Source organism: Sturnus vulgaris, chromosome 2 (assembly GCF_052056855.1).
Source record: "Sturnus vulgaris isolate bStuVul1 chromosome 2, bStuVul1.hap1, whole genome shotgun sequence".
Classification (NCBI taxonomy): Eukaryota; Metazoa; Chordata; class Aves; order Passeriformes; family Sturnidae; genus Sturnus; species Sturnus vulgaris.
The window spans coordinates 110,952,377-110,978,913 of record NC_142244.1 but is presented as its reverse complement, the minus strand read 5'-3'; the positions used below and the strand labels follow the sequence as shown (position 1 = coordinate 110,978,913).

The 26,537-nt window shown below is 41.8% G+C and overlaps 2 protein-coding genes across 5 annotated transcripts in view; one reads left to right on the top strand and one right to left on the bottom strand.

The window, feature by feature from the left end:
- OTC (ornithine transcarbamylase) overlaps nt 1-18,166 on the bottom strand; it is a 45,597-nt gene extending 27,431 nt beyond the window's left edge. Inside the window, exons 1-4 of one of the 4 annotated variants that reach the window (XR_015801825.1) lie at nt 16,634-18,166; nt 12,653-12,791; nt 11,994-12,075; nt 4,380-4,467 (exon numbers count right to left, since the gene is read on the bottom strand). Coding sequence is in view for 3 of the 4 variants with exons in the window: in XM_014876743.2 (XP_014732229.2) it covers nt 4,380-4,467; nt 11,994-12,075; nt 12,653-12,791; nt 16,634-16,710 (386 nt within the window). In the remaining variant the exon portion in view is untranslated. The other 3 variants (XM_014876743.2, XM_088160378.1, XM_088160377.1) reach the window with 3 other exon arrangements.
- A 1,970-nt stretch (nt 18,167-20,136) lies between these two features.
- The window catches only part of RPGR (retinitis pigmentosa GTPase regulator), a 38,428-nt gene continuing 32,027 nt past the window's right edge, over nt 20,137-26,537 (top strand). The window contains exons 1-2 of the mRNA XM_088160374.1: nt 20,137-20,196; nt 22,454-22,579. Coding sequence (XP_088016500.1) covers nt 20,157-20,196; nt 22,454-22,579 — 166 coding nt within the window. The 5' untranslated portion in view covers nt 20,137-20,156. The remainder of the gene's footprint in view (nt 20,197-22,453; nt 22,580-26,537) is intronic.

The window sequence follows — 26,537 nt, the reverse complement described above, 5'->3', positions numbered from 1 at the left end:
AGGGAGGATTGAATTAGAAATATGTGGAAAAAATCCTTGCAGTATCTGCCTTCCTGATTAGCCATGACAAATTCTTCCATCTCCTCTTGTGGAAATAAGGCTGTTAATACTATCGCCAGCAAGGTCTCCTGACAAAGTCAGTAACAAGTATTTTCTACTGACACCAGACATTCCTCACCCAAGCAAAGCTCTTATAAAATGTTACAAGATTGCCTGTAGAGCTGTCTCTGCAGAAAAGACTGCCAATAGCAGCTACAAATGAAAAGGACGAACTAAACAAGGTATTTAGTGATTACAGAGCACTAGAACTGTTACTTTTGGTGCCATTATTTCTTCTTAGCTCACCAGGTCCTTTCTCTGGGGGAAACCTGTTGTGTTCTGAACTGGTCATCAGGGGTGTGATGCATGGTTCCTTTTGTCAGCCATCTCACTGGCTAACTCACCCTAAACAAGGCACAGCCAGTCCCCATCAGTCAAGGGAAAGGGGCAATCACACTGGAAAATTGCTCATTTTCCTTATGGCTTTTTTTTCCCGTTAGGATGTCAGGACAGCTGATTTCTTTTTGACACAGCTGATCAAGAAATTAAAGGAGATGCTTCCTCCATAGGGTGTGCCATTAGGGAAAATTCAGTCATAATCACTGGCTAGTGAAAACTGCTGGACTTTCATCTTTAGTCTGTTGAAAGTAGATATCAGACTTATTAGACACCTACCAGCAGGACATCAGACAGTCCTTCTGCCAGCATTTCTAGATGTCATATTTTACAGTTGGAAAATCTGTGGTAAAATGGCTTTATTCTTTCTGAAACCACAATAAAACTAAACTTGGGAGATAAAAAGCACAAAAAATAACCCTCATCTGGAGGTCTCTGATTACAGGGGAATCATTAAGTCTCCAGTAACTGAATCAGTTTAAAGGAAACCATATAAGACTGGAATTGCATAGGAAATAAAAAGCCCTGAATATATAAAAGTCTTATCAAAGGTGAAGTTTTGGAAGCTGAGGGGCTGTAAGCACAGGTTCATCAGGTGACTACATTTAAAGTTCTTTTTTTATCAACCACTAGGTCTTTCTCTCTTTTCATTCTTTCGCAAAACTGCGAAACTATGAACTTCAAAATCCCAGGGCCTGGAAATATGTTATGTTGGAATGCTGAGTACATTGGAATGCTGCATATCTCTCTTTTTGAAGTAATTTTTATTTCTACAGAGAAAACCTGATATTTTTTTTCCCTTGACTGTAGTCTCTGAAGAATCCAAAATGAAACACAGAGTATGCCTTTTTGGTATGGCAGACCTCTGAATTTGAAAATGGGGTATTTGCATCTATTTTGTGTAGAATACTGCTATGCACGCTAGTTTTGCTTTTGTTTTGAAGGTTTATATGCATTCAAAAGCTTTAAACTTCTGACAAGACCACTTTCACTCATAGTCTCGCAGGAACAGACAGTGGATTTGTTCTCAGGAAAGTAAACCCGTTCCCCATAAATGCAGAGATTAATGCCCTAATAATTCCAGTGGACTGGTAAAATCACCCTATGAGTCTTCAGAGCTGCCACTGAACCTGATGGCCACTGAGCTTTGGCAATGCCCAATGGAACTGCTCTACAGTGGGAAATACAGACACAGTACTTATATTTCATTTCAGGTAATATATCAGACATGTTAAACAGCACTGAAAGGCTTAGAGCTCCTTAATGGGCGGTAACTTTTTGCCACTGTGTCAGCGTAAATGTAAATGTCTTGTGAAGCATAGAGGAACTGATTTATGAGCAGGTAATAAGTCACTAAAAATATGTTCACAGCAGCAATGCTTTCAACCCTTACCTTCAGCAGTTCTAATAAAAACTGTGACTTTTATGGATCTGTGCCCCTTCCACTTTGAGGCTCAATCTCAAGTACTTCAAAGGCCTTCAGAGCCCCAGACACATGGCTGTAAATATTTGAAATACCCTCTGGGTCTACTACAGGCATTCTTTTTTTGTTCTTACATTAACTGAATGAGGTTGGGATGTCATCTTTCATTCACAAGAAGCACCAAGGAATTAACACTCCAGTTGCTCTTTTGGGTAAACTGCTCGGCATTGATTATGCAGTCAGTAGTATTTCTGCTAATGAGAGAAGGAGTGGAGCTGAGCATGTGAGACTCTATAAGGGTTTGGGAAATCCCCTGCCCACTGTAGCAAGTGAGAGCTGTGACTCAGCAGAGGAGTAAAATCCCCAGGTAAGAGTCATAAATAGGGACTTGTCCTGGAAGAGCAAGCAGTGGCAGAGAAAAGGAGGCTGAAGGTTTGCTTGGGAAGTGGCTATTGTAGGAACTTTATCCACAGAATGGGGATGCCTTCAGAACAGCTGGAAGATTTGTTTGCTTCTATTCATTGCCTTGTTTCTTGTAGTTTATTGTCTGCTTTTTTCCTTTTTTGCTTGTGCAAACAATGAGCATTCAGGACACTGTAAAAAAAAAGATTTAATGTCCCTTTACTGTCACATTTGGGACAAAGAAGAAATGAAAACTGGCCTATATTAAGCATGTAGTCCAGTTTTTTTTGTCAGGTTTGCTCAGGGTTGGCATCTGAATGGCAGAGAGGCTCCGGGTGACAGTCCTGCATGGCTGGTGGGACAGTGCTTTTAGAGGTTATTGCAGGGAAGCACTTTGGAAGGGCCTTCCCCTTGCTGAAGGTTTGGCTGCTGGGGCTCATAGCCAGCTTTGCAGTAGTGCAGATGAGGGCTGCAAGGTGAGCAGAGGGAAGGAGCACCCTGCCTACAAGGAAAGGCTGAGAGAACTGGCATTATTCAGCCTGGAAAGAGAAGGCTCCAGACTGACCTAATTGCAGCCATCTAATACCTGAACAGAGCCTACACAAAAGATGGAGAGGGACTATTTACAAGAGTGACAGGGCAAGGGGGAATGGCTTCAAACTGACAGAGAGTAGGTTTAGATTGGATATCAGGAAAAAATTCTTCACTGTGACGGTGGTGAGGCCCTAGCACAGGCTGCCCAGAGAAGCTGTGGATGCCTCATCCCTGGCTGTGTTTGAGGCCAGGCTGGATGGGACTCTGAACATCCTGGTCTCATGAAAAATATCCCTGTCCATGATACAAGATGATATTTAAAGTCTCTTCCAACCGAAAACATTCTATGATTCTATTGTTGCAGCTCACTTTGATTCTGGCAGAGAGTGAGAGTTAAGTACTTGCAAACCACCAGGAACTGAGATTTTTATTTTCTACTATCAACACCCATATGTCTTCCATTTCAGTAGTAAAAACAAGGAAAGGAAAACTTAAAATGTTCAAATGTTTGATCTTTTATCTTAAATTTTCATTGGATTTCATCACAGAGAACAGCAACACAGTTCTCAAACAGTCTCTCCCACTGACTGAGAACTCTGGTATTCAGCAGAGGCAGTGGAACTCATCTGCCTGATTGCACATTTTGAATTGAGCCTGATGAGCTTGACACTGCATATCTTTCACCAGAACAAAAAGGACCACTCAGATACTGCTGACCTTCCAACAGCTGGGCCTGACTGAATCGACCTCAGGCTGCAAAAGGGCTGCCTAGAAAGCAGGATAGTGCTAAGGCTGGATGAAGCTTTAATAGCTGGAGTGCTATGGAAAACAGCAGGAGCACCCGCAAAACACGACCTCATGTTCTGCCAGCTTTCTGCAACATCAGAGGAGTCCACTGTAGAAAAACTCAGAGCTCAGGTCCTCCCTGCCACGGCAATGGAGAGAGGCTGCTGCCCATCCCTGCATGGGCAGGACTGAGATCTTCCAGGGATGCCAGTAAGAGAAGGGAGACATAGCCCAGCCTCCACAGCAGTCCTGGCACTGGATCCAGCTGGGAAGGAGGGTGCAGGAAATCTGAAATTGGCTACAAAGTGTTGGTCCAGTTATGTGCTGCTGAAATAGGGGGATCAGAAAGGCCCTCAGTGCCACTCTGTCACTGCAGGGATGCTACTGCAGCAGGCTAAGGCCCACCAGCATCTGGTCTGACTGACATAAATTGTGTCTTTGCTTTTTGATTTTGCTCCAAGGGCAGCAGAACCAGGTTTGAGTCTTGTTAGAATATATGTGCTGTCATAGTGGAATTACAAGACTACTGAGGTTCATAAAATTGTTCCATTTGTAAATGTAACCCTAATTAACACTCTATATGCCAAAATAATTCTCAGTGTGGGAAGTGTAGGATAACTTGAGAGGACGGAATGAAGGTTTACTGAGCTACAGATTCTGCGAGCTGATCTATAAATATTTAAGAAATTTGGACTACCTTCTGACATTTTCCAGAAAGAAAATATCAGCTTCCAAAATTCTGCAAGACAGCCCAATCAATTACCAAATGCAGTGATCAATCAAGTGACATTTTACCAACCTTGCTGTATCTGTGAGACTCTCATTAGTGCCCAGATGTATATCTTGTGTTGTAAGGAAGGAAGGATGTCCTCCAAGGAGAGCAAATCCTACAGTGAGGAAAAATTAGAAAAAAAAGGAGAAATTAAACACCAGCACCTCGTATTTATAGCCAAGATTCAAAATCTTCTTGATATAGAATACATTTACAAAAATGAAAGTAGAACTCAGCAGGACATCTGAATGTTAAAATGATTAGCATTTGACACACTAAATTTCAAATAAACGTGCTTTGGAATAAATCCACTCAAATGTATGCCTTACTGAAATCTTAGCCATGAGTTCTGATCTGTGATCACAGGAACAGTCATTCAAGCTCCGAGGTTGCATATTGCCACAAGCATCGCTGTTGCTCCCTGTTAAGAGCCAGGTAATCCATTCATCATGCTGCATTTCTACTTCATGGGACTTTGCATCCCAGAAGGAGCACCTGAGTCACTTGGTCTACTTCCACATCCCTGCAAGGATCAACATTGTCTTTCATGTAAAGTCACTCAGACAGACAACCCTAAGTCTCCTCATACATTGTAACAAACTTGAATTTGGCCTCAAATGACCAAGTGCCTTAAAAATTATAACGTGAGAGAGAGAAAAGGAAAGGTCTCAGGCCCTGCCAGCATCCCTCCACCCTGCAATAGTTTGGAATTTGCAAGGAGGTCCAAAGAACTGGATGGATTAGATGTGAAGAGTAAAATCCATTCCTGAGCAGGAAACCATGGGAAGATTTGAGCATCATTTAAGAACAGAAAACACTTTCGAATGTGTCTGAATAATGTTTTGGATGAAGACAAATTGCATGTTAAGGGCAACTCTCAGTTCTCTGCTGCTTTATTTTGATTGCACCACCAGTAGAAAGTTATGAAAAGCACAGACAGGGAAGTGAGCATCTTCTTTTCATCAGTATCTGAGTCTCTCTGCCTTTGCCTGGTTTAAGTGTGAAGCCTTTTTCTACTGAATTTGAGTGTAAAGTCCCTCATGGCCACACACTGTGAGGATGGGGCCTGATGGGGCTGTTTTATGAAGTGTCACAGATGGTTTAGCATAAGCCTAGCATGGGACACAGGGTGCCACAGCTGGGGATGTACAAAGTGTAGGACTTGAACTCGGCTGTACAGAGTCGTCTAAGACATTTTCTGTGTGATAAGAACAACTCCCTTCCAGTACAGAAATTTTCTGCAGGCAGATCCTGCCCTATCACTAACATTTTTGATGGAGGAAATTTCCAGAGAATCTTAGTATGGACAAACTAGCCTTGTTGAGACAACACTGTGGGGGCGTGAGTTTTTTATTGGGACAAAAATCCAGAAAGAAGCCAGTCATTATATTTATACTGCCAGGAAGAGAAAGGCTGCATACAGCACAGAAGAATAGAGATCCCCCACTTTGTTTACCAAACTGTGATGTCTTGGATATGCTGATGAATTCCGTGCTGTTAGAAAAAAAATTAAAAAGAGAGAGAAAAAAAGAAGTGGAAAAGGAACAAAAAAACAGAAGAAAAGGTCAAAAGCTGCTCAGGCTGGCTGTATCCATTAGATGGCACTGCTGACAGATTCAGCACAGTGGTTGTACAGGTCTGCCATAGATTAAAAACTTCATCCCACAGCTACTCTTTAAAAGAGGTTAAACCAGGACTGAACACTGAAACCTTTCAGAGACGAAACCAGCAGGTACAGGCAGCAGGTCTGGGCCCCACAACTGGGCTCCTAACACAGAGCAATCATTATTAATTTCCATTTCCTGCTGGCAGCAGGGTTGAGGTGAGGTCTACTTCTTTCCATCAGTTCAGCCAGTCTCTAGAGTTTAAAAGACAATAGATAGATAAAATCAATACTGGCAAAGCATTGTCTTTGGACTGCCTCAATTTACTTAAATGTCAGATTAAAAGTAATGATGCTATAGGTCTCTCCTACCTGAAGGGGAAATTTCTGCTCCCAGTGTACACTCATTTCATGGAATGGGCCCTTTTTAATTGCTTGTTGTTTTCATTAAGGATTGCTCCTACTCTCAACAATATTGCAAGTCACACAGAGCAAACTTTTAAGAATGAAGCATCATTTATTCTACTATTACTTTTTTTTCATCTCGCTGCTGTAGATGCAAACATTATTTACAGAAAAATGTCTGCAAACTACACATTACAGGCTGTTTATTCAGCACAAATTTTAAAGTCAAGACCTCAAAGATGAATTGTCATTGGCAGTAACTTTTCCTTCCCACTTTCTTGTGGATTTTTTTGGAGTCATATACAATTATGTTAGTGATTTATTCCTGCAATTCCACACAATACAGCAGCTCTGCATTTTAGGATTCCAAATGCATACATTCTGGTAGATGATTCACATTCCAGGCAGGCTCCAATGGACATTCTGTTTTTCTATAAATGATGCCCAGGTAAAAAAATGGGAATTTGAACATTTATTCAGAATTGCCAGATGTCAGGCAGCCCAGCCAGAGCTTCCACCTGGAGTCTGTGTAAAGAGCAGAGCCCTGATGTGCTGGGTTTCTGCTCATGACCTGGCCATCTGAGCAGGGCCTGGGAACGTATTTCCATACAAAACTTTCCATCTGGAAATACAGGTGCTCTGTGCTCTAGCTTTGCATACTGTTGCAGAGACAGAATCTTTTTCAGATTCTTTCATCCAGACTACCAGTAGAAAGTGAAAAAAAATGATGGCTTTTGAAGATATGCAGGCACCAATTCGGCAAATAAACATTGGAGTGATGTGTTAAACTGGAAGATCTAAACATCTTTGTTGTCACAACCTGGTCATATCCAAAGCCACATGCTAAATATTTATAGGAATCATGGTATCTTCAACAAACTACTTAATGTTCATGCTGCAAATCCAGAATAGATTATTACCTCATGTCCACACTTCTCATTACTGTTAGTTTTCAAAATACAGAGTTTCATGCCTTGTGTTGACATTATTGACCCCACTTACGAAGACTCTTTCAGATAGGACATGAGTGAAATCTTCATCCCAGGCTGCCCCTGCTGCATGGGGTAAGGGGGTCAAAATGAATCCTGTAGTTCACAGATTGGCTACACAGTTCTGGGGCTGTCACCAGGACATACACACAATCATTTTCTCAGACTCAAAGGAAGGATCTTTTTCAGAATTTCAAGACATATGGATTTGCATTTATTAATTTCCTCATTGCCTGTCCGGACTTACAAAATAAAAAGTATTTTTCCATTTACACTGATTACAAAGAAGTTTCCTAGGCAGCAGTTACAGAATATTCTTAAAACAGAAGCTAAAAACTGATAAGCAGTTTTTAAAAGTTATTTTTAAGCTACCCTTTTAAGTGGAGAGTAAACTAAGAGTGCATGTGGGCACTCTGTAATGAGGCCAAGCTAAATAATATTTAGCCAGTCCAACAGAAAGCAGCGCCTGAACACTTGCCATGCAATAACATCCCCACTACATTAGTTCTTATGCTATGATGCAATTATTTCTGTGACTCTTTGTAGCAGTCTTCAGGCATGGCCATCATGTTCCTCTCACCCCATAGTGTAGGAGGAGTGAATTGGGAGTAATTCCACTAAGGCCAGTGGCACTGAACCCCTGTAAGGCTGTTAAGATCTTGTCTAATACCAGTGCACAACAAGAGAAGCCAGGCTGAGCTTTCCTATCTGCACTGCTTCCTCTCTATTTCTACCCTGTGAAATATTGTCTGCATTCAGTATCTGTGAAATGGTTGGATTTATTTATGACTTATTCACTAAAACATAACTGCAGCTGTATATTTTAAGAGCAAGAGTGACAATCAGAATATTTTACACCAAAGCTATAACAAAAACAGGGCATTCACTTTTGTGCAATGCCTGAGGATGTTTATTTTACAAGTAATATATGACCATGTGAATAGTTCTGTTTTCAAAAAGTACACAAGGTTTTATGTAGAATGGGTATGGGATTCTGGCTGTGAAGAAGTGACATTTTCCAGTATAATAGCAGATATGTCACATTTTCCAATAAAATAGCCACTGCTAGAAATAAATCTACTAGGCTCACAGAACAGGATTTACTTTGCCACTACTCTATGGAAGTTACTCCTAGTTATGCATTAAACTTACAACATCACTACTTATCTTAGAAATGGTAAAATTATATGGGTTTCAGAATACACATTAGGACAAGATTAAAGAGGCAATGAATTATACCCCAATGAGCAGTATATTATTCAGTACGGTTACAATGTCATTAGAATAAAACAGGATGTTGGAAAATCTTAAATATCAACTGATCTATCACAATGCATCATGAATTAGTGTTTTGATAATCTTCAATTGATCTGGACAACTGGGAGAAATGCAAAAATGTCACCCCTAAGTTGAAGAAGGGCAGGAAGGAGGAGCCAGAGAATAAAGGCTAAGATGCCTCACCTCAATCCATGGGAAAGTGCTGAAGCAGCTAATCCCAGAAACCATTTCTAGGCAGATTAAGCACAAGAAAATTGTCAGGAATAGTCAGCATGGCTTCACCAAGAGGGAGTCATGCTTGAGCAGCTTGATCTCCCTCTATGATTCTATGGCCTGGCAGATGAGGGGAGGGCAGTGGGTTTTATCTGCCTGGACTTCGTTGTGTCCACTGACAGTGTCTCCCATGAGATGCTCCTAGCCAAGCTGTGGATGCCTGGGCTGGATGAGCAGAGCATGGGATGGGCTCAGAACTGTCCAAATATCCAGGCCTGAGGGTGGTGACCACCAGCACAAAGTCCAGTAGGAGGCCAGTGACAGTGACCCTAGGGGTCCATTTGTGTCCAGTCCTGTTTAACACCTGTGTTAAGGGTCTCGATGACCAAATGTGGTTTCAGCAAGTCTGCTGATGGCACAAAACTGGGAGGAGTGGCTGGTACATCACAGAGTCATGCTGCTGTCCGGAGGGACCTTGACAGGCTGGAAAAATGGTGTGACAGGAGCCCCACGAAGTTCAGCAAGGAGAGATGCAAAGTCCTGCACCTGAGGAAGAATAGTTCCATGCACCAGGATGTGATAGGGACGTCCCAGCTGTGAAGCAGCTTGGCAGAAAGGACTGGAAGGTCCTGGTGGACAGCAAATTGTACATGGTCCAGCAGCATGTGTACATTTCCAGCAAGGGTGGTGAATGGTGTTCTGGACTGCACCAGACAAATACTGCCAGGAGGTGGAGGAAGGTAATCCTTCTTTTTTCTACAGCACTGGTGATACCAAACCTCGAGACTCTGGATTTGGGGTCTTCAGTATGAGAAACATGGACATATTGGATACAGTTGGTGTGTCCATGTTAACAAAGGGTCACAAGGATGGCTGAGGGACTGAAGCATATTTCATATGAGAAGAAAAGCTGAGAGAGCTGGGACAGGACAGCCTAGAGAACAGAAGGCCCAGGAGGAATATTGCTAATGTATATAAACACCTGAGGGGAGGAGGCAAAGAAGAGAGAGTGAGGTGTTTTTCAGTAGTGCAATGGGCACAAACTGGGAAGATGCCTCTGAATAGTAAATTCTATTTACTGAAAAGCTGACTGAGCAATGGCATAGGATGCCATAGAAGATTGTGGAATATTCATCCTTGGAGACATTCAAAAGACTTCTGGACATGGTCCTGGACAATTGGGTCTAAAAGGCCCTGCTTGAGCAGGGGATGGGACCAGATGACCTCCAGAGATTACTTCCAACTTCAACCATTCTATTTATTTATTTTTCAATAACGTTCTTTATAGGCACAGGGAGAGTAGGAATTCTGAACAGACTTCCATGGTGTTAATATGTCTCAACAAACTCCCAGACACTGGACATAGAAGATTTTGTAATCAGTGCTTTCCAAGTCTCTACTCTGTAATGAAATCTACTGATTTAGCTGTTCCTGAGAATTACAAAGTTTGTTTAGATTAATCTCATCCCCACGACCTTGCCCTACAAGTGACCTCTCTCAAGTTATTGAAGGGGCAACTCTTGGGAAGTGCTATTTGAGATGACTCAGGAACTTTATAAATAAACACTTCAATACACTGCAATTGTCCACTTGCGCTAAACATTAGAAAATTGGTATTAAATTATCTTGTTTAGCTAAAAGGAAAACATGTGGCTCCACATTTGTTTTGAGTTAGAAATTTCAAGGAGGGAATCATTTATGTTAAAAAAAGCAGCTGAAATGTATAGAGTTTTTGTAGACAGAAAAAACTTGAGTCTGCCTTTGAAGCAAAGTCTTAAGCTTAACAGACTTAAGACCAATTAACTGAAGGTGTAAAGTTAATGCACAGAAGCTAAACTGCATTAAACTCCCTGTGGAAGCGCTCACTTAGAAATAAATTTATTTTATTTCACTGGAGCTTAATTCTCTCTTGGATGAATTTATGTGCATTAACTCCCATCCTTAAGTTAATTCATTTGAACTTTCCTGAGCTTCCTCTTCCATAAGCCTTCAAAAGCCAAGGACTAAGCAGTGTTTCCCTCAGAGCACAGAAGAAGGAAGCATAAACAGATCCAGAGAATTCAATACCTGGCCATATACCAGGGTGGCAGACAACAAGAAACTGGACTAAAACCTCAGGCATTAAAAGATGGGTGGTCTTCACAGAGAGGGAATGCACATTAGTAAGTCCTCGTTATCTGGAGAAAACAGAAAGCAACAACAAGTCTGCTTAAAGAGCAGGATCAGCAGGCAAATGGCTGTGCCAGAAAATGCAAAGGCAAATTCAGAAATGCTTGGAGTTATCGTGTCTGCTTCCTCCTTCCGTTATTTCTACCTTCTCTCTTACAGCTTGTAAAGAAATGTGAATACTCAACAGGTTTCCTGTTCCTTTACTAGGGGGAAGTGAGGGATGCTGGGTCAACTTAAATGAGAGAAGAGTAAGTTCTTCCTTTATGCATCACCAGCTCAGAGTTATTTCTTGCTATGAATGAATGATTGATTGATTGATTGATTGATTGATGAGTGATTTATTTCAGCAGTGCCATTGAATTCAGAACAACTACCATGTAAATAAAGATACCATATGTACATGTTTCAGTGTTTTTAGGACTGTAACCTAAAAGAAAATTGTTCCAGTGCCTGATATTATTTGGCTAATACCCTTGAGTCTCCATGAAGTTATCTTCCCCTGTAGGTAATCACGTCAATTTCCCCCCCCCGAATTTATGTCAAGGCATTACTGTGATTCCCAGCCCAAACACACACTTTAAAATGTAACAGCGATAATGCATTTTACATCAGTAAAATATTTATTACACCTTGCACAAAATTAAATTTGTGATGCTTACTGAAATAGAGATTAAAAAATTTACATCTTGCCAGTACAGCTAGGAGCTTATACCAGAAACGCTTACTTCTGCCTGTTACTTTATTTCTGATCTACTGTGTTTTGGAAGATTTTGACAAAATTTCAGTGACCAAAGCCATGTGTTTGTGAAATTAACATGCAAGATGAAAAACAAACAGCCGACATTCTTTTCTTATTTTTGCTTTCAAAGTTTAGGTTTCTCCTGAGTAGAAATTTTTAAGTGCAAAGTTATGCAGTGTTTTTCAGTACATACTCAATTTATACAGTTTCATATAAAGTATTACTGTGCCATTGTTCTGACCTACCTGTTTCTGCAGATAATCTTGTTCTTGTGCTTCTCTTCTCAAAAATCATGGCCAACGATTTGCCTTGCATCAAAGGCAAATACTGAAACATGAAGGTATTTCAATTTTATAACCATTATACACTTTAAAGTATGAAATACTTCTCGCACATTTTAATTCAGCATTAAAAATTTGCAAAAGTGGATTTTTTTACTTGTGGTTTTGTTCTCCTACCTTTCAATAAATTTATTAGCAGTGGAAAGGTTAAAGGCAAAGAAGTAATTCTAAGCCCAAAAGCAACTGAATTTTGGCACTCAATCTGGTCCAGCATTAAGGAGAACTCAGATACTAATTTAATCCCGTGCAGGGAAGTGTTTTCCATTTCCTCCATTTAGTGCTGCACGTACACTGTGTGTGGATGGATGGGGTTAGCTGACAACAGGGGGTTAGCTCTACAAACCTGTTTAATCTTTCCACTCACAGAGCCCTCTGAAGTGTTTAAAGAATATCTCTGGACACTTTACAGGAAGACTCTGGTTTGTAGCACATGATTTACAGTATTTAAGAGCTCAGGAGATTTTGTTTAGGACAAGGCAGATGAAAGGCTTTTTCACAATACCCTTCGGAACCGTATTTCTTTCAACATCTGAGGGACCTAAATGACAGTTAAGTCATTTTACCTCTCCTTTGTGCTTTATCCTTTGTTTCAAATCTGATGCCATCCACAGCAGATACTTCAGTTCATCAGCTGTGTAGTTCTGTAGAGTGAGGAAGTCCCGACTTTTCAGATGAACATTCATTTGAGCTGGTGTCCCATACCTGTGTCAAAAGAGGGAAAAATATGTAATTTTTGCCGTTCAATGCTAAATTGTACATGTGCAAAAGCCAGTGAGCAAGCACCTGAAATCTCTCCCACTCCCCTCACATGACCCAACTGGATCATCCTGATAGACTCTGTTAATTAGTTTGAATGACTCCTTCTGTCAGACAGGCACAGCATGACACTATATGGGCACTGAAATAACGTTGCAAATTGTATTATAAAATGTACATTAGATGTATTTTCTTCTATCGTCTGAGATGCATATGGCAACTGGATGCTGCCTGTCAAATAAAGCCATTCAGAACCTGGTAAAATGACTTCTGTGTAAACCTCAAAGCTGCCCTTTCAGGGGACAGAATAACAGAAATGGATCTTGGTGCTATTTCTCCTTTGTTTTTGCTTTGTGCATGAGTAGACGCCTGCCACATTCCAACCCCCCCCCCTCACAAAAGGTGGCATTTCTATAAATGTGCATGAAATCTCTTCATTATGCCGGGGATAAGGTTAAAAATACCCTACAAAACAGCCTTACTGTACCACATAAGAGACACTGTGGACATGTGGTGTTTATTCAGTATGTTTTGGCCTCCATCCAGATTTAGGACTTCAGAATCACATGAAATTGGTTGTTGATAATCACCCACAGAAGTTACATGATCAAATTTCCTCTAGCTTAGATGAGGCATTTTAGTGGAAGTCATGTCCAAGCCCATGTTTCACAGGCTAAGATTACCAGGGAAGTGTGGCAGTTCAGCCCATTCTCTGGCTCTGTACTTACAGCCCACACTGTGCTCTTGCTAAGGTTTTGATGGGTATGAGCTAAACATGTCTTTTTATTTAAAGTCAGCGTTTTTAGACTGATTTACTGAAATGGAGACCAAAGCAGTGCAAGGAAGTGGACTGAAAGCAGTTAATACTTTTCTATTTCCAATTGTATTTGTGTTTTATATTTCCCTTTAACTCACCATTGAAACTAGGCTCAAAGGCAGTACCTGCTAATTGCCAAGCCCTGAAATCCACAGCTATGAAAATATGCTCAGATATACCCCTGTGAGGCTGTCCCACAAAACAGGCTGAGCCCCACTCTGCAGAGCCCTGGCTTTGGAGGGTGGGCTAAACAGGGCACAAACCATTGGCCAGGGATCTGTGGGCAGAGGCTCCATGTGCAGCTGCAGGCCAGGGATGAGGGCTGTCCCTCAGGGCTCTTGTTCCACTTGGGTTTAAGCCATTTCAGAGCTTTCCAAATTCTCTATTTCTGTCCCATTTCTGTCCCATCCATTTCTTTCCAGGAAGTTCCACTTTGGTTTTCAGAGTGCCACCTTCTCAGCTCAGTGCTCTTTGTATCTTCCTTTCTCTCCTGCCTTTCTTTGCCTGCTGTTCCTTTCCTGGTGTCCATCTGTACCCATGGCAGCTCCAGCCAAAGAGCCTCACCACATCATTTCCCCAGTCCATGTGCTAAAACAGCCCTTGATTATGTTCTGAAGGCTGGTTGTGAAATGTCATTGTAAGATCTTGCTCTGCTTGGGTTTCAGCCTTTTCAGAGCTCAGCCTTAGAGGGCAGGAACATCTTTTCCTTCCTGGAACTGGAATTCCAGACCATTGCAGTGTGTGCCATGGGTCACAGAGGGGAATTACTGAGGCTGCTGGGGTGCTGGTTCTGCCATGCCTCACAAGGAAGCTGTGCAGGTGACAAGGTGACAAGGTCCCAAAGCCATGTGGGCTCCCACAGCAGACAGCAAATGTTTGACTGTTGGATGTTTTCGAGCACATTCACAGCTCGAAGCAGAAGGAAGAAGAAAATGGGAACAAGTGACTGGGCATTCATGGGTCAGGTAGTTTCTACTACACCATGGTAAACAGCCCACCAGATAAGCTACTGAAATCCAGTCTTGAATACCAAGACACTTAGTTTAAAATCATGGGATTGGCTTTAATTCACATTGTGTATATTCTGAAGGAAAATAGTTTCATATCTGGGACTTCTTTAATTACTTGAAGTTTTCAGAACAGGGATTTGCTTTTTTAACTTGTTTGTGGGAAAAAAAGCAAACTTTAAATTGCTTGAAAATCTGTGTAATTGCTTGCTGCTCCCTAGTCTCCTTTGCCTCCTTGTTTCCAAAACAGCTTTGGGGCTGGTCCTTGTTTTTCTCATTTCAGACTGCAATTCCTTCCAGGGATTTAGAGATTATCTAATCTCAATTTGCCAAACAACAACTTCTGTTCATTGGTCTTGTTTCACCATCTGGCATGATTTAGAAGTGGACTGAGAAATATTCACACTATTTTCTCTACTGGCAGATAGGGAAGTACTTAAATTGATTAAGTGGAGAGGATTTGGAATTGCCATCCTTAAGTATTTTCAAGACGTGGCTAAGCAAAGGCATAACTGCTCTCATATGGTGTTTGACAGGCTGCAAGCAGAAAGTTGGACTAGAGATCTGCTCCTGACCTCCTGAAGATCCTGTTTTATTGCTATGACCTCCAAGAAATTTGTTCCCTTCCCTGTTATCCATATCTGAATCAGGGGCAGAAATGGAAAAATTAATTCCAGAGAAGGAGCATGAGGCAGCATACCAAAGTTAAAATGCAACAGGCAGAATTGCAAGGTCAAGCAATTTTGGCTTCTTCCTTTCTGAGCAGGGACAGCATAACTTTGGACTATTAGCACAGACTCACAGACATTAGGTTATCCTGCAGTATCAAACACAGTGTGTTTTGCTGGTAATACTCACAGACAGTGCTGATAGCTTATGCCAACATTATGCTATAATGTTAAAAAACCCACCAAAAATAACAATGCTGTGTATGGAATGTAACAAATTTTATTACTTCCTCAGAAAACCAACTTTACTGCAGTTGTTTTCCGAACTTGCTTTTCCATTTCCTCTGTTAACTGCAGACATTTCCCACTTGACTGCAGTAAAAATCCAAAATTCATAAAAAAATTAATACCCAGCTTTTAGGACTGTTCTAAAACTGTAGAAAATAAATAATAGAACTTGGAAAACATTTGGTTTTCATATGATGTAATGTAGAAATGATAAACAAAAATTACTTATTGCATATTAGGATTCCTGTGAATGTGAAATTTCTGCATATTGTTTTCTATAACTAATCACTTGTTATGTAACAAGTGTTAATTCTATTCTTACTGAAACTGGCTGAAAACCATTAGAAAACATGGAATTAAGTTTCAGCTCTAAAATTTTAACCAAATTTTGGAGATATGACAAACCTGAGGAGGAGCTTAGTGAAACGCTGTCATACATATACTTTCCTGAAATCAGGGGGGACAGGCACAGTTATGTGGGTGCAGAAAGAGCCTAAAGCCGGGTCACCAAGACAGGTCTGCCTGCTTGATTTTGAATGTCCCATCACATCATCCTTTTCCTGCATGCCTCCAGGGTATATAGAGGCACAAAATAATGAGGCAGAGATTCACCTTGCAGCTTCAAGGAGAGAATTCCCCACCCAAACTGGCCACAATATGTGTCTACATGCAGAAAGATTACCTGTACTTTATTCAGATAGTTATTTACTGGTTACAGTACCTGCAGCACACACTGACCTCAAGAATAAACATTCCTTCCTGATTTTGTAGCTAAATTCCACAGAACAAATTAATGGTATTCCACAAACACTAAAAACAGATAATCTTCCAGTCTCCTGAAGTCAAAGAGCTTGCTGCCTGGTGAGGTAAAAGGACACTAAAACTGCAGGGAAAACTCCCTCAGAGTCTTTCTCTAAAACACTCACCCCTTCACAGGATTCCGCTGCTTTTGACTCCAGGTTTCTGACCAAACAACACACACCAGACAGAATTAAAGGATAAACTCACCAAAACTGTCGCAGCAGCTGCTTGCTGGTCCCTGCTAGTTTTGCAATGCTGATGAAATTCCTCCCATTAAACAGCATCTTCTGTTTGCATTAAGACTTCTCTTAACCCACAATAAATGTATGAGAAAGGAAGGTGTAGGAAGCAGAGAGTGAGTTGTGCTGCTGTACAAATTAGGGAAAACCAAGAACCAAGGTCCAAGGTTTTGGCTGTTCCAGACAGGGCTGGGCCAGGCTGGGGCTGACCCTGAACCTTTTCTTTGGTCAAACCCTACAGATACAGAGATTTCTCCCAGGGCCAATTGCACCACTCGCAGTTTGTGCTCTTCTGTGTAGGCTCATCATCCTGTGTCAATACTATTTCATAGCTATTTCATGCTAAATATTTGTACAGGAGCATGTGCTGATAGAAAAAGGCAAAAGAAGACTTGCAGGATCAGCATGAGCAGAGTGGCCCCTCTAGAGATGGGACTGTGCCCATGGGGGCTCTAGCGTAGCCCAGGCAGGGACTGCTGGCCCTGAGCTGAGCCAAAATGAGGCCTCTGGGCCCATGGGTATGGAACTGCACAGGGCATAAAGACTTATTCATGCTTTGGGGGCCCTGATAATAATGAAGTAGTCTGCATTAAAGAAATTGACATTGTGCTTTTTTTGGGGGGAGAGTTGTTTGGTTTTTGCTTGAGGGTTTTTGTTTGTTTGTTTGTTTGGGGGTTTTTTGGTGTTTTTTTGGTTTGTTTTTTTGTTTTGGTTTGGTTTTTTTTGTTTTTTTTATTTGGTTGGTTGGTTGGTTGGTTGTTTTTTGGGGTTTTATTTGTTGGTTGGTTTTGTTTGGTTTTTTTTGTTTCCAAGTTTTCAATTATTCTGTGGTAGTGTTAAACAGTGTGGGGCCCAGAAAGTGAAATATTGCAGCCTGCCTACCTCCTTAGGCTAAACTGCTTACTGTATAATCTGAAGTAGGTCAATTGTTAAATACTAAAGTGATTTCATTTAAGTTTCTACCTTCAAATATAATTGTCAGATAAGATTTTATGCCACCTGCACTGTAGGTGGTTTTGAAATATGACCATTACTTTCTCATTTCCTCCTCCCTGCAAGGAGAGACGCACTAGTGTAAATCAGGGCGATGGCATATCTGTCAGAGAGGGTGACACGTTGAAATTAAAATGCAAGGAACTTATAATTAAAACATACAGAGAGAAAGTTTGACTCCCTGGGAAAGACAGACAGCTGTGAAAAAGTCATGCAGAGTGATAGCTCCTGGTGGGATTTGTTCACGACCCCTCATGCTGAACCAGCCCTGAGATGTTTGAGAAATGAATCAGCTGTCAGGGGAAATGTCAAACAGAAGTAAAATCCAAAAGAAATTAATAGTAAAGGAATAGAAGAGAAGAAATGGAAGAAATAGAAGAAAGGGAAGAAAGAAGAAAGAGAGGAAGAGAGAAGAGAAGAGAAGAGAAGAGAAGAGAAGAGAAGAGAAGAGAAGAGAAGAGAAGAGAAGAGAAGAGAAGAGAAGAGAAGAGAAGAGAAGAGAAGAGAAGAGAAGAGAAGAGAAGAGAAGAGAAGAGAAGAGAAGAGAAGAGAGAAGAGAAGAGAAGAGAAGAGAAGAGAAGAGAAGAGAAGAGAAGAGAAGAGAAGAGAAGAGAAGAGAAGAGAAGAGAAGAGAAGAGAAGAGAAGAGAAGAGAAGAGAAGAGAAGAGAAGAGAAGAGATGTCAGGCCATGGTTTCCCTCTTGGTTGTCTTCTGGGAAATAACTCCCATGACTTTCAAGCCCGTGGGGGCTGAGCCTGTGTCATTAGTGATGCCCAGGAGAAAAGAGCAGACAAAGCAAATGTGGTCATGGTGCCAAGGCTGCCAGTGTCCTCCTGCAGCCTCACAGGGAGGGCACAGTGCCAATGCCTCTTTGTCAGGTCACGCCTTGTAGCAGGTCTGGCTGAGCTGGAGTTCCTTTTCCCATAGTAGCCCTCACAGTGCTGGGCTCTGCACTGGTAGCCAGAAAGGTGTTGATACCACACCAAGATTTTTGGGTACTGCTGAGCAGCACTGGCACAGCATCAATCCTGTCACTCCAACTTCCCACCCTCCATCAATAGGTTGGGGGTGGACAAGATCTAGGGAGGGGACAGCTGACCCAAATTAACCAAAGGGATATTTTATATCATATGATGCCAGCTCAGATATAAAAGCTAAAGAAAGGAGGAGGAAGGGGGATCATTCATTATTTTACAATATGTGCCTTCTGGAGCAAAGATTAGGTGCTTAAGTCTTGCTTCCTGATAATTGGCTGGACATCACCTGCTGACGGGAAGAAGAGAAAAAAATTTTTTTGTTTTTTTGCTTTGCTTTTGTGCATGCAACCTTTCATTTTTGCTTTAGCAAACTGCCTTCTCTCGACCTATGCTTTCTGTCTTATTTTCTCTCCTCTGTCCAGCTGAGAAGGGGTAGAGATGAAGTGGCTTGGTGGGCACCTGGTGCCCAGTGAAGGCCAATCCCCCACACCCCTGTACAGAAGCTGCCTGACCCCAATTCCCACATGGACCAATTTCATAGCAAGCTCCTGTGAGCCAGAGTCACCTAAGAGGAAGGGAGTACAGGCGCTGATGGTGGAAAAGGAACAGCAGATGTCAGAAGGTCCAAAAAAACTTACAAAGTTTTATTAGTAAATTATACATGTAACATGTAAATTGGTATGTTAGCTCATTATCTCCTAGTAGCAAGATAAATAAATTAATAATAATAATATTAATAATAGTAGTAGTAGTAGTAGTGGCAGTAGTAGTAGTACTAGTAGTAGTAGTAGTAGTAGTAAAAAGGTGGGAAGAGAGAGAAAAGGACATAATTGGTCCCGGGTCGAGGATCAATCTGGCCAGCAAGAGGTTCGGGGTCTTCAAGGGCACCACCTGGGCACTGTGGGGGTCGATTTTATAGAGAAGCTTTCCCCAGCAGCTCAGGGCACTGTGCCAGTCCCGGTGCCACCCCTCTGCCAGCGTCAAGGGAGGTGGTGGAGCCACCACCCCAGGAGATGTTTAAGAAAAGACTGGATGGGGCATTGAGTGCCATGGTGGTGCTGGCTGTAGGTTGTACACAGTGATCCCAGAGGTTGTTTCCAGCACAGCCCATCTTGTGATGCCATGCCCACATCTGTGTCCCAGGCCTTTCCCTGTCCCTTGCCCAGCACAGCCCATCCTGTGTCCCGGTTCCCACATCCCTGTCTGTCCCAGGCCTTTCCCTGTCCCTTGCCCAGCACAGCCCATCCTGTGTTCCGGTTCCCACATCCCTGTCTGTCCCAGGCCTTTCCCTGTCCCTTTCCCAGCACAGCCCATCCTGTGTCCCGGTGCCCACATCCCTGTCTGTCCCAGGCCTTTCCCTGTCCCTTGCCCAGCACACCCATCCTGTGTCCCGGTGCCCACATCCCTGTCTGTCCCAGGCCTTTCCCCCGCGCTCCCTCAGGGCGCGGTGCCGCCCCCCGCCGGCCGCCAGGCGGCGCTGCCCGCGGCCCGGCCCGCCCGGCCCGGCTCCTCCCGGCCGCCATGGCCGCGCCCGCCGCGGGGACCGAGCTGCCCGTGCCCGGTGAGTGCGGCCGCTCCTCGAAGCACCCGGGGGGAAGTGCGTCTGCCTGTGCCGGGCCCTGCCCGCCTCACCCACGCAGGTCTTCCCCGGCTCCCTCCGGCTGCGGGCCCGCGCAGGGCCGGTGCCTTGCGGCGTGTGGGAGAAACGCGTCCGCTGCCGTCAGGGCTCGGACGGGACAGCCCGGCCGGGGCGGGGGCAGGGGCAGCGCCGGGCGCTCGGGGGGACGCGGTACATTCTGAGCATTCTTGGTTACTTTGTGTCGCGGTTTGGCCCAGGGTAAGGTTCAAACGCGTGCTCGTTGCTGGGACAACGAACGCCTCCTGTGTGTCCTGTGGGATTTAATTTACCGGGTTGATGGGATTTGGTTTCCAAACCGATGGCAGCGCTGAAGCGCAGAATGGGCCAGGCTGAAGGGACCGCCGCGGGTTATGTGGTCCCACCTCCCTGCTCAAGCAGGGCCATCCCACAGCACACAGTTCACGATTGTGTCCAGACGGTTCTGGGATTTGTCCAGTGAGGGAGACTCCACACCACCCGCGGTCACTGCACAGGAAGGAATTTCTTGCTCTTGTTCAGGTGGAATTTCCCGAGCATCAGTTTCTGCCCGCTGCCTCTTGCCCTGTTGCTCAGCACCACCGAGCAGAGCCTGGCTACATCTTCTTGGCACCCATCCCCTGGGTTTAGACATTTATACACATTAGAAAGGTTCTCTGTAAGCCGTCTCTTCTCGAGGCTGAACAGGCCCAAATCCCTCAGCCTTTGCTCATAAGAGATGCTCCAGCCCCCCAGTCATCCTTGTTCCACCCCCAGGCCCGCTTTGTGAGCTCCGTGTCTCACTGGTACTGAGGAGCCCAGAACCGGGCACAGTAATTGTGTCCAGTTGTGAAATGTTGTGGCTTAGTCAAATGAACGAGATACAAAAAACATTGGGAAATTTATCAGCTTTTTGTATACATTGAATGAAGAACACAAATGTTTTCATGTTAACCCTTCAGAAGGGAAAATAAATGAACCAGAGAGCTCTCTACATGCCAAAGAGGTTGCTAAGAAAGTTCAGAAGTGCATGGCTGTCCGGCTGGAGATGAAAATTTAAACCGGAGTTTTCAGATGCTGTTTATCTTGTTTGTAGTTGTAGGTGTGTCTAGGTAAAATAAGGAAAAATTCAACTATGTCTTTAAGAAGGCTTGAGTGTGTCTGCACAGAGCTTGTTGAGCAAGTGAAAGTGAAAAACACATCTAGTGAGGTAATAAGTACAATTTATACATCTGCTCCATCTGATACACAAAATAACATCTTTGGAAATAGGGGAAGCTTTTGCATTAAATAATTATTTTAAATTCAAATCAAATATACAGTTTAAGAAAGAACTTTTAGGTTTTGGAGCTGGGGTACATATTGTTGATGAGATTTTTCATTGAAAGCAAATGCACTAAGATGACTCAATGTAATTTTCAGAAACAGTCTACTGTTACTGTATGTATTTCATAACATTTGTTACATGCTAACAAAATTTACAAGGAAAATGTTTGGTTTATCTGTGGTTTTGTTTTTAAAATATCTGTTTATAGCACACTTTGACATTTTGAAATAGGACATCTAATTGAGCTTTTATATCCGAGCGACATTGCAAGGATTTTGACAAATTACTTAACTTTTAAGTTCATTTATTTTTCTATAGAATTAGTATTTTCTGTCAAACCAGATGCCTAACCAAAAGCTGAACAAATAGTTAACATTCTGTGTTTTGAAACAATGTTGCTAACACTTTTGAAAAGTGCGAAGAATTGAGAAAACCAGGCAGACTACAAAGCTAGAAGAGCTGCTTGGACTTTATTCTGGGGTGGTTTTGTTTGGATTTTTTATATCATGGTCTTATCACTGAATCACAGAATGGCTGGGCTTGGAAAAACCCTCTGAAGACCATCTGGTCCAACCTCCTTGCTAAAGCAGATTCACCCAGAGGAGGTTGCACAGGATTCTGTCCAGGCAGGTTTTGAATATCTCCAGAGATGGAGACTCCACAGCTTCTCCGGGCAGCCTTTTCCAGGGCTCTGCCACTCACACAGGAAAGAAGTTCTTCCTCCTGTTTGGGTGAAATGAGAGTTTTGCCAACTCGTGTTTTGAAGGCTGAAAGAAGAAAGAAGAGAAAGATAAGAAAATAAAATGTGTCACTGAATTGATAGAACATGTCTATTTCAAAATATGTGAAGCAAAATTTGCTTTCATTAAAATTGACATTATCTTTTTTGTATTTCAGAATCAGGTGCTGTTTTCACATTTGGGAAAAGCAAATTTGCAGAAGATATTCCTAGCAAGTTCTGGTTCAAAAATGACAAGCCTGTACTTATATCTTGTGGAGATGAACATACAGCTATTATTACAGGTCAGTATTGGAAATGGAGGATATAGAATCAGAATTGTTTAGGTTGGAAGAGACCTTTACGATTATCAAGTCCAGCTGTTAACCCAGCATTGCCAAATACCAAACCATGACCCCAAGTGCCACATCTATACATCTTTTAAATGTCTCCAGGGATGGTGACTCAGCCACTTCCCTGGGCATCCTGTTCCATGAAGAAATTTTTCCCAGCCTCTGGTGTAAACCTTCCCTGGCACAGCTGGAGGCCATTTCCTCTCATCCTTTTGCTTGTTACCTGGGAGAAAAGGCTGACCCCCACCTGGCTACAACCTCCTTTTAGGAAGTTGTAGGGTGATAAGGTCTTCTCTGAGCCCCCTTTTCTCCCACAGCTTTCCTGATAGGACTTGTGCTCCAGATCTTCTGTGGACACATTCAAGCCCCTCAAATGTCTTTCTTGTAGTGGAGCTGACCTATATGATAAAAGGTGATACTTTTGGACACCTTTGAAAGTTAGGAATCTTACTTGTATCCTGAGGTAATACTTTAATTGAAGCTGGGGAGAGGAGAGAGGGATGCTTTGTGGGAGCTGTTGGATGCCTTTGGAGTTACTGTGAGGTCGCTCAAGGTTTTCACAGGACATGCACAAGAACTGTCTGGAGGAAGTTTGTAATATCTGAGTGTATGAAAGGATAATTTAATGAAATAATGAATATGCTTTCATAATAATGAAAGCATAATTTAGTTCAGGCTGAATGTTTCTCGTGATTCTGAATATATGTTACATATATTGTATCATGCAAGTAACAGGAACTGCTGAACACAAGTTCACTAGAAATCTCCTTGAAACAATAAATACAACTGTGTCTCTCAAACAAAGCTTCGAATTACTGTTAACTGTCAGATGAAAATAACCTTTGAAAGAGCAACTCAATAAAGGATTTCAGAAAATCCTACAAAAATCAGAAATAAATGGAAAAAGTGTTTAAAGAAACTCCAGTGTAATACAGGGAGCAAAATGGTTTTTTCTTTTCTTTGAAATGATGGAAACAATACTCATTAAAGAATTTGTTCATTTTATTTTACATGGAAGGGACTTCTCCTCTGTGGATGGTCATGTGTGATGATTGTATTGACAATCAACTAATCAGATTATAGGACTTTGTTGTTGAAAAAAATATATTTGTATTTTCAGGACTTTTTAAATTGGGATGTAGTTATTGCTTATCAATATCCAATTGGTCATTGGTTATTAAATAATTTCCTGAGGGTTTCTTGCAATGCTCACAAGCAATATTGAAGATGCTGAATTTTAAGAAAGAGTTATTTCAGGCAAGATAAAAAAGACTAGAGATTTCATGGGCTGCAGAACACCCTGAGGTGAAATTATATGATGAATTTTTCAAGCCTAACTTCACAGAAGATAAATTATACATTAATAGTTTATTTTGAACAAAACTTGATACTTTTTCTTGGATTGTACCAATAATATTAAATTACCTGTTGCATTAAATTAATCTGGATGTAACCTGGGGCACTGTGGCATTTTCCTTTTGCATCTTCTTTTTGCATATACTTTTATATGTCCACACCCAGTTTGAAATAACACAGATATAGTTCTGTGTTCAAACCAGTCAATTTAAATTGCCTCCCAGCATGTGCCTGGGCCAGCACTGTTAACCCCAATCAGCAACAATCCCCTAATTCCCACACCACTGTGATAGTGACCACTTAGATAAAGCTTTTGAAGAAGTCATCTTGCAGAGATTTTCATGCAGCACTATCTCTGTACAATTTCCCCTTCTCGCCATTATTTTAGTATATGCAGCTTATTTCAAAAGTGTCTCTGTAGCTTGCCTTAGCTGTTGTAGTGGGCAGGTGCATCACCGGGGTGCTTCTAGATGATCAGATCTTTATTTCCTCAAAGCTTTTGCAGTCAAGGAGCTGTAGAAGCATGAGAGAAAGACTTTGGTAGCAAAAGGTTTTCTGGGTCATTGTAAATTAAAGGCAAAAGTGAGGGTAAAGTGTGGATCAACAACAAGCAAAGGTAGAGAAGCTGCAAGAGTTGTACAAAAAAAGTGAAGAAGGGAAAGAAAAAGCTCTTCTCCCTCATTTGTTCTTCACACCAGTGCATGCCCATGTGCACCTCACATTCCTGCAGTTAGATGGAATTGGATGATGTAGTGGAATCAAGCCCTTGGGAATGACCCTGAGTTGCAGTAACACCTGGAATAAATGCTCCAGAAGCGTATGCTGATAATGAGTTTACTGAGAAGGGTACAGACCTTGTGGGAAGCCAGGAGGTTCTTCAGCTGAACCTGACCTGGAAGAGATAAAAGATAAACATCATCGAGGAAAGAAAAGTATCTCAAGCAGGTGTGTGTTAATGCATGCTTCATTTTACTTTCAGTCTTTATTTGCAAGTCACAAAATGTCCCCCTTTCTTTTTTTTTTTTCCCCATACCTTTAAAGAGAGAGTGGGAGCTATGTTTGTAGGGGACAGTGGGGATATGAGGTAGATTAAAATTTAGAAATATGTCAATTTTACACTTAACATGGCTCACCAGTCGTAAATAAAACAATCACCCAAATTGATGCAAATCATTCCTTAATGATGGATTTGGGCAGGAGAGACAGCTACGTCTAGCACCAAAGCTTGACTGAATACTAATGAAGAAAATGTACAAGAACTGATATTTAACATTCAAACAAAATATTCAGAACCTTTCAAATAATTCTTTCATCTAATCCAGCATCAATATTCCCATATGACTTTTATAAAAACAAGTGTAATGTAAATATAAAACACTCCATCCTTTGCCTTTCTAGGTCAGGAGTTAAGAATACAAAATTTTATTTACATGCTGCGACTGCATGTTGAAATTGAAGGGACCAGTGATAGTTACTTGCTGACTTTGAGTTGGCTTGCTGTGCTGGTTGAAGAAATGTTTTCTTCTCCAGGAAGGAAGATTAGGGTTGAAATCTTTATTGTTTTTCTGTCTACCATTGGCATAACCTTGATTAAAATGTTCAAGCAGGAATTTTTCTAAGCAGTGGCCTTCTTTAGGTCTTTAAAGCAGTCATGAGCAATATATATTCCAGTATCACTTGTAACATGTTGCATAATGGTTCTTGCCTCATGTTTGTATTTTTTGGCCCAAGAATACTGATAGTCCATTCCCTAAATCTTCTAAAACTGCAGACTTTGGAAAGCAATTAATTCATGCTCATGGGAGCTGGTATGAAGAAATATGAATATGTATACTTTTAAGAATCTCCTTCCAATGCCCATGTATTAAACTTTCTTTCCTACAAATCTCATAAATTTAACAGCTTATTGTATATTTGCCTTGATTAGAGCATCCTAGGCAGTTTAACCACATTTAATCAATGAGACCGATCCTGTTCACAAGGTGGAAAATGCTGATGAATGAGGACACCGTTTCTGAACTCAGTGCTCTGGAGAAAATTGAAGCCCCCAACAGAGAAAGGTAGAAGGAAAGAAAGAAGTACCAGTTGTAAAGTGGGAGTGAAAAGAGGTGCTTATGGAACCATAAGAAGATATTATACTCATAATTTGAGGTTTTGTAAGGCATTAAAAATTCAACAAAGAGACCTTGGAATCTCTCCAGGTGTTTTGTCACCAGTTTTCTTCCATTTTTTCTGCTTACCAGTAGGTCATCAGAACATGGCACAGTATTTTTTGCATCAACTGCAGGGGGAGGATGAGAAAGATTAGTACACATTTGTGTTGATGTATATGAGCAAGAAACGTACTGTGCTGGTTTTGCTTGTGTGATGCCAAATGTGACTGTTCTTGTTGCTCAATAAAGTTTCTAAGAATATCATGACTTGTCTAACAAAACTGATGCCCCTCTTATTTTCCTGGGATCTATTTGACTTCTATATGAGTTTTAAATCAACTGTTAACATAATTTATTCACTAAATAGCTCAAATAAAAATAATTTTAAAAAAATAATCATG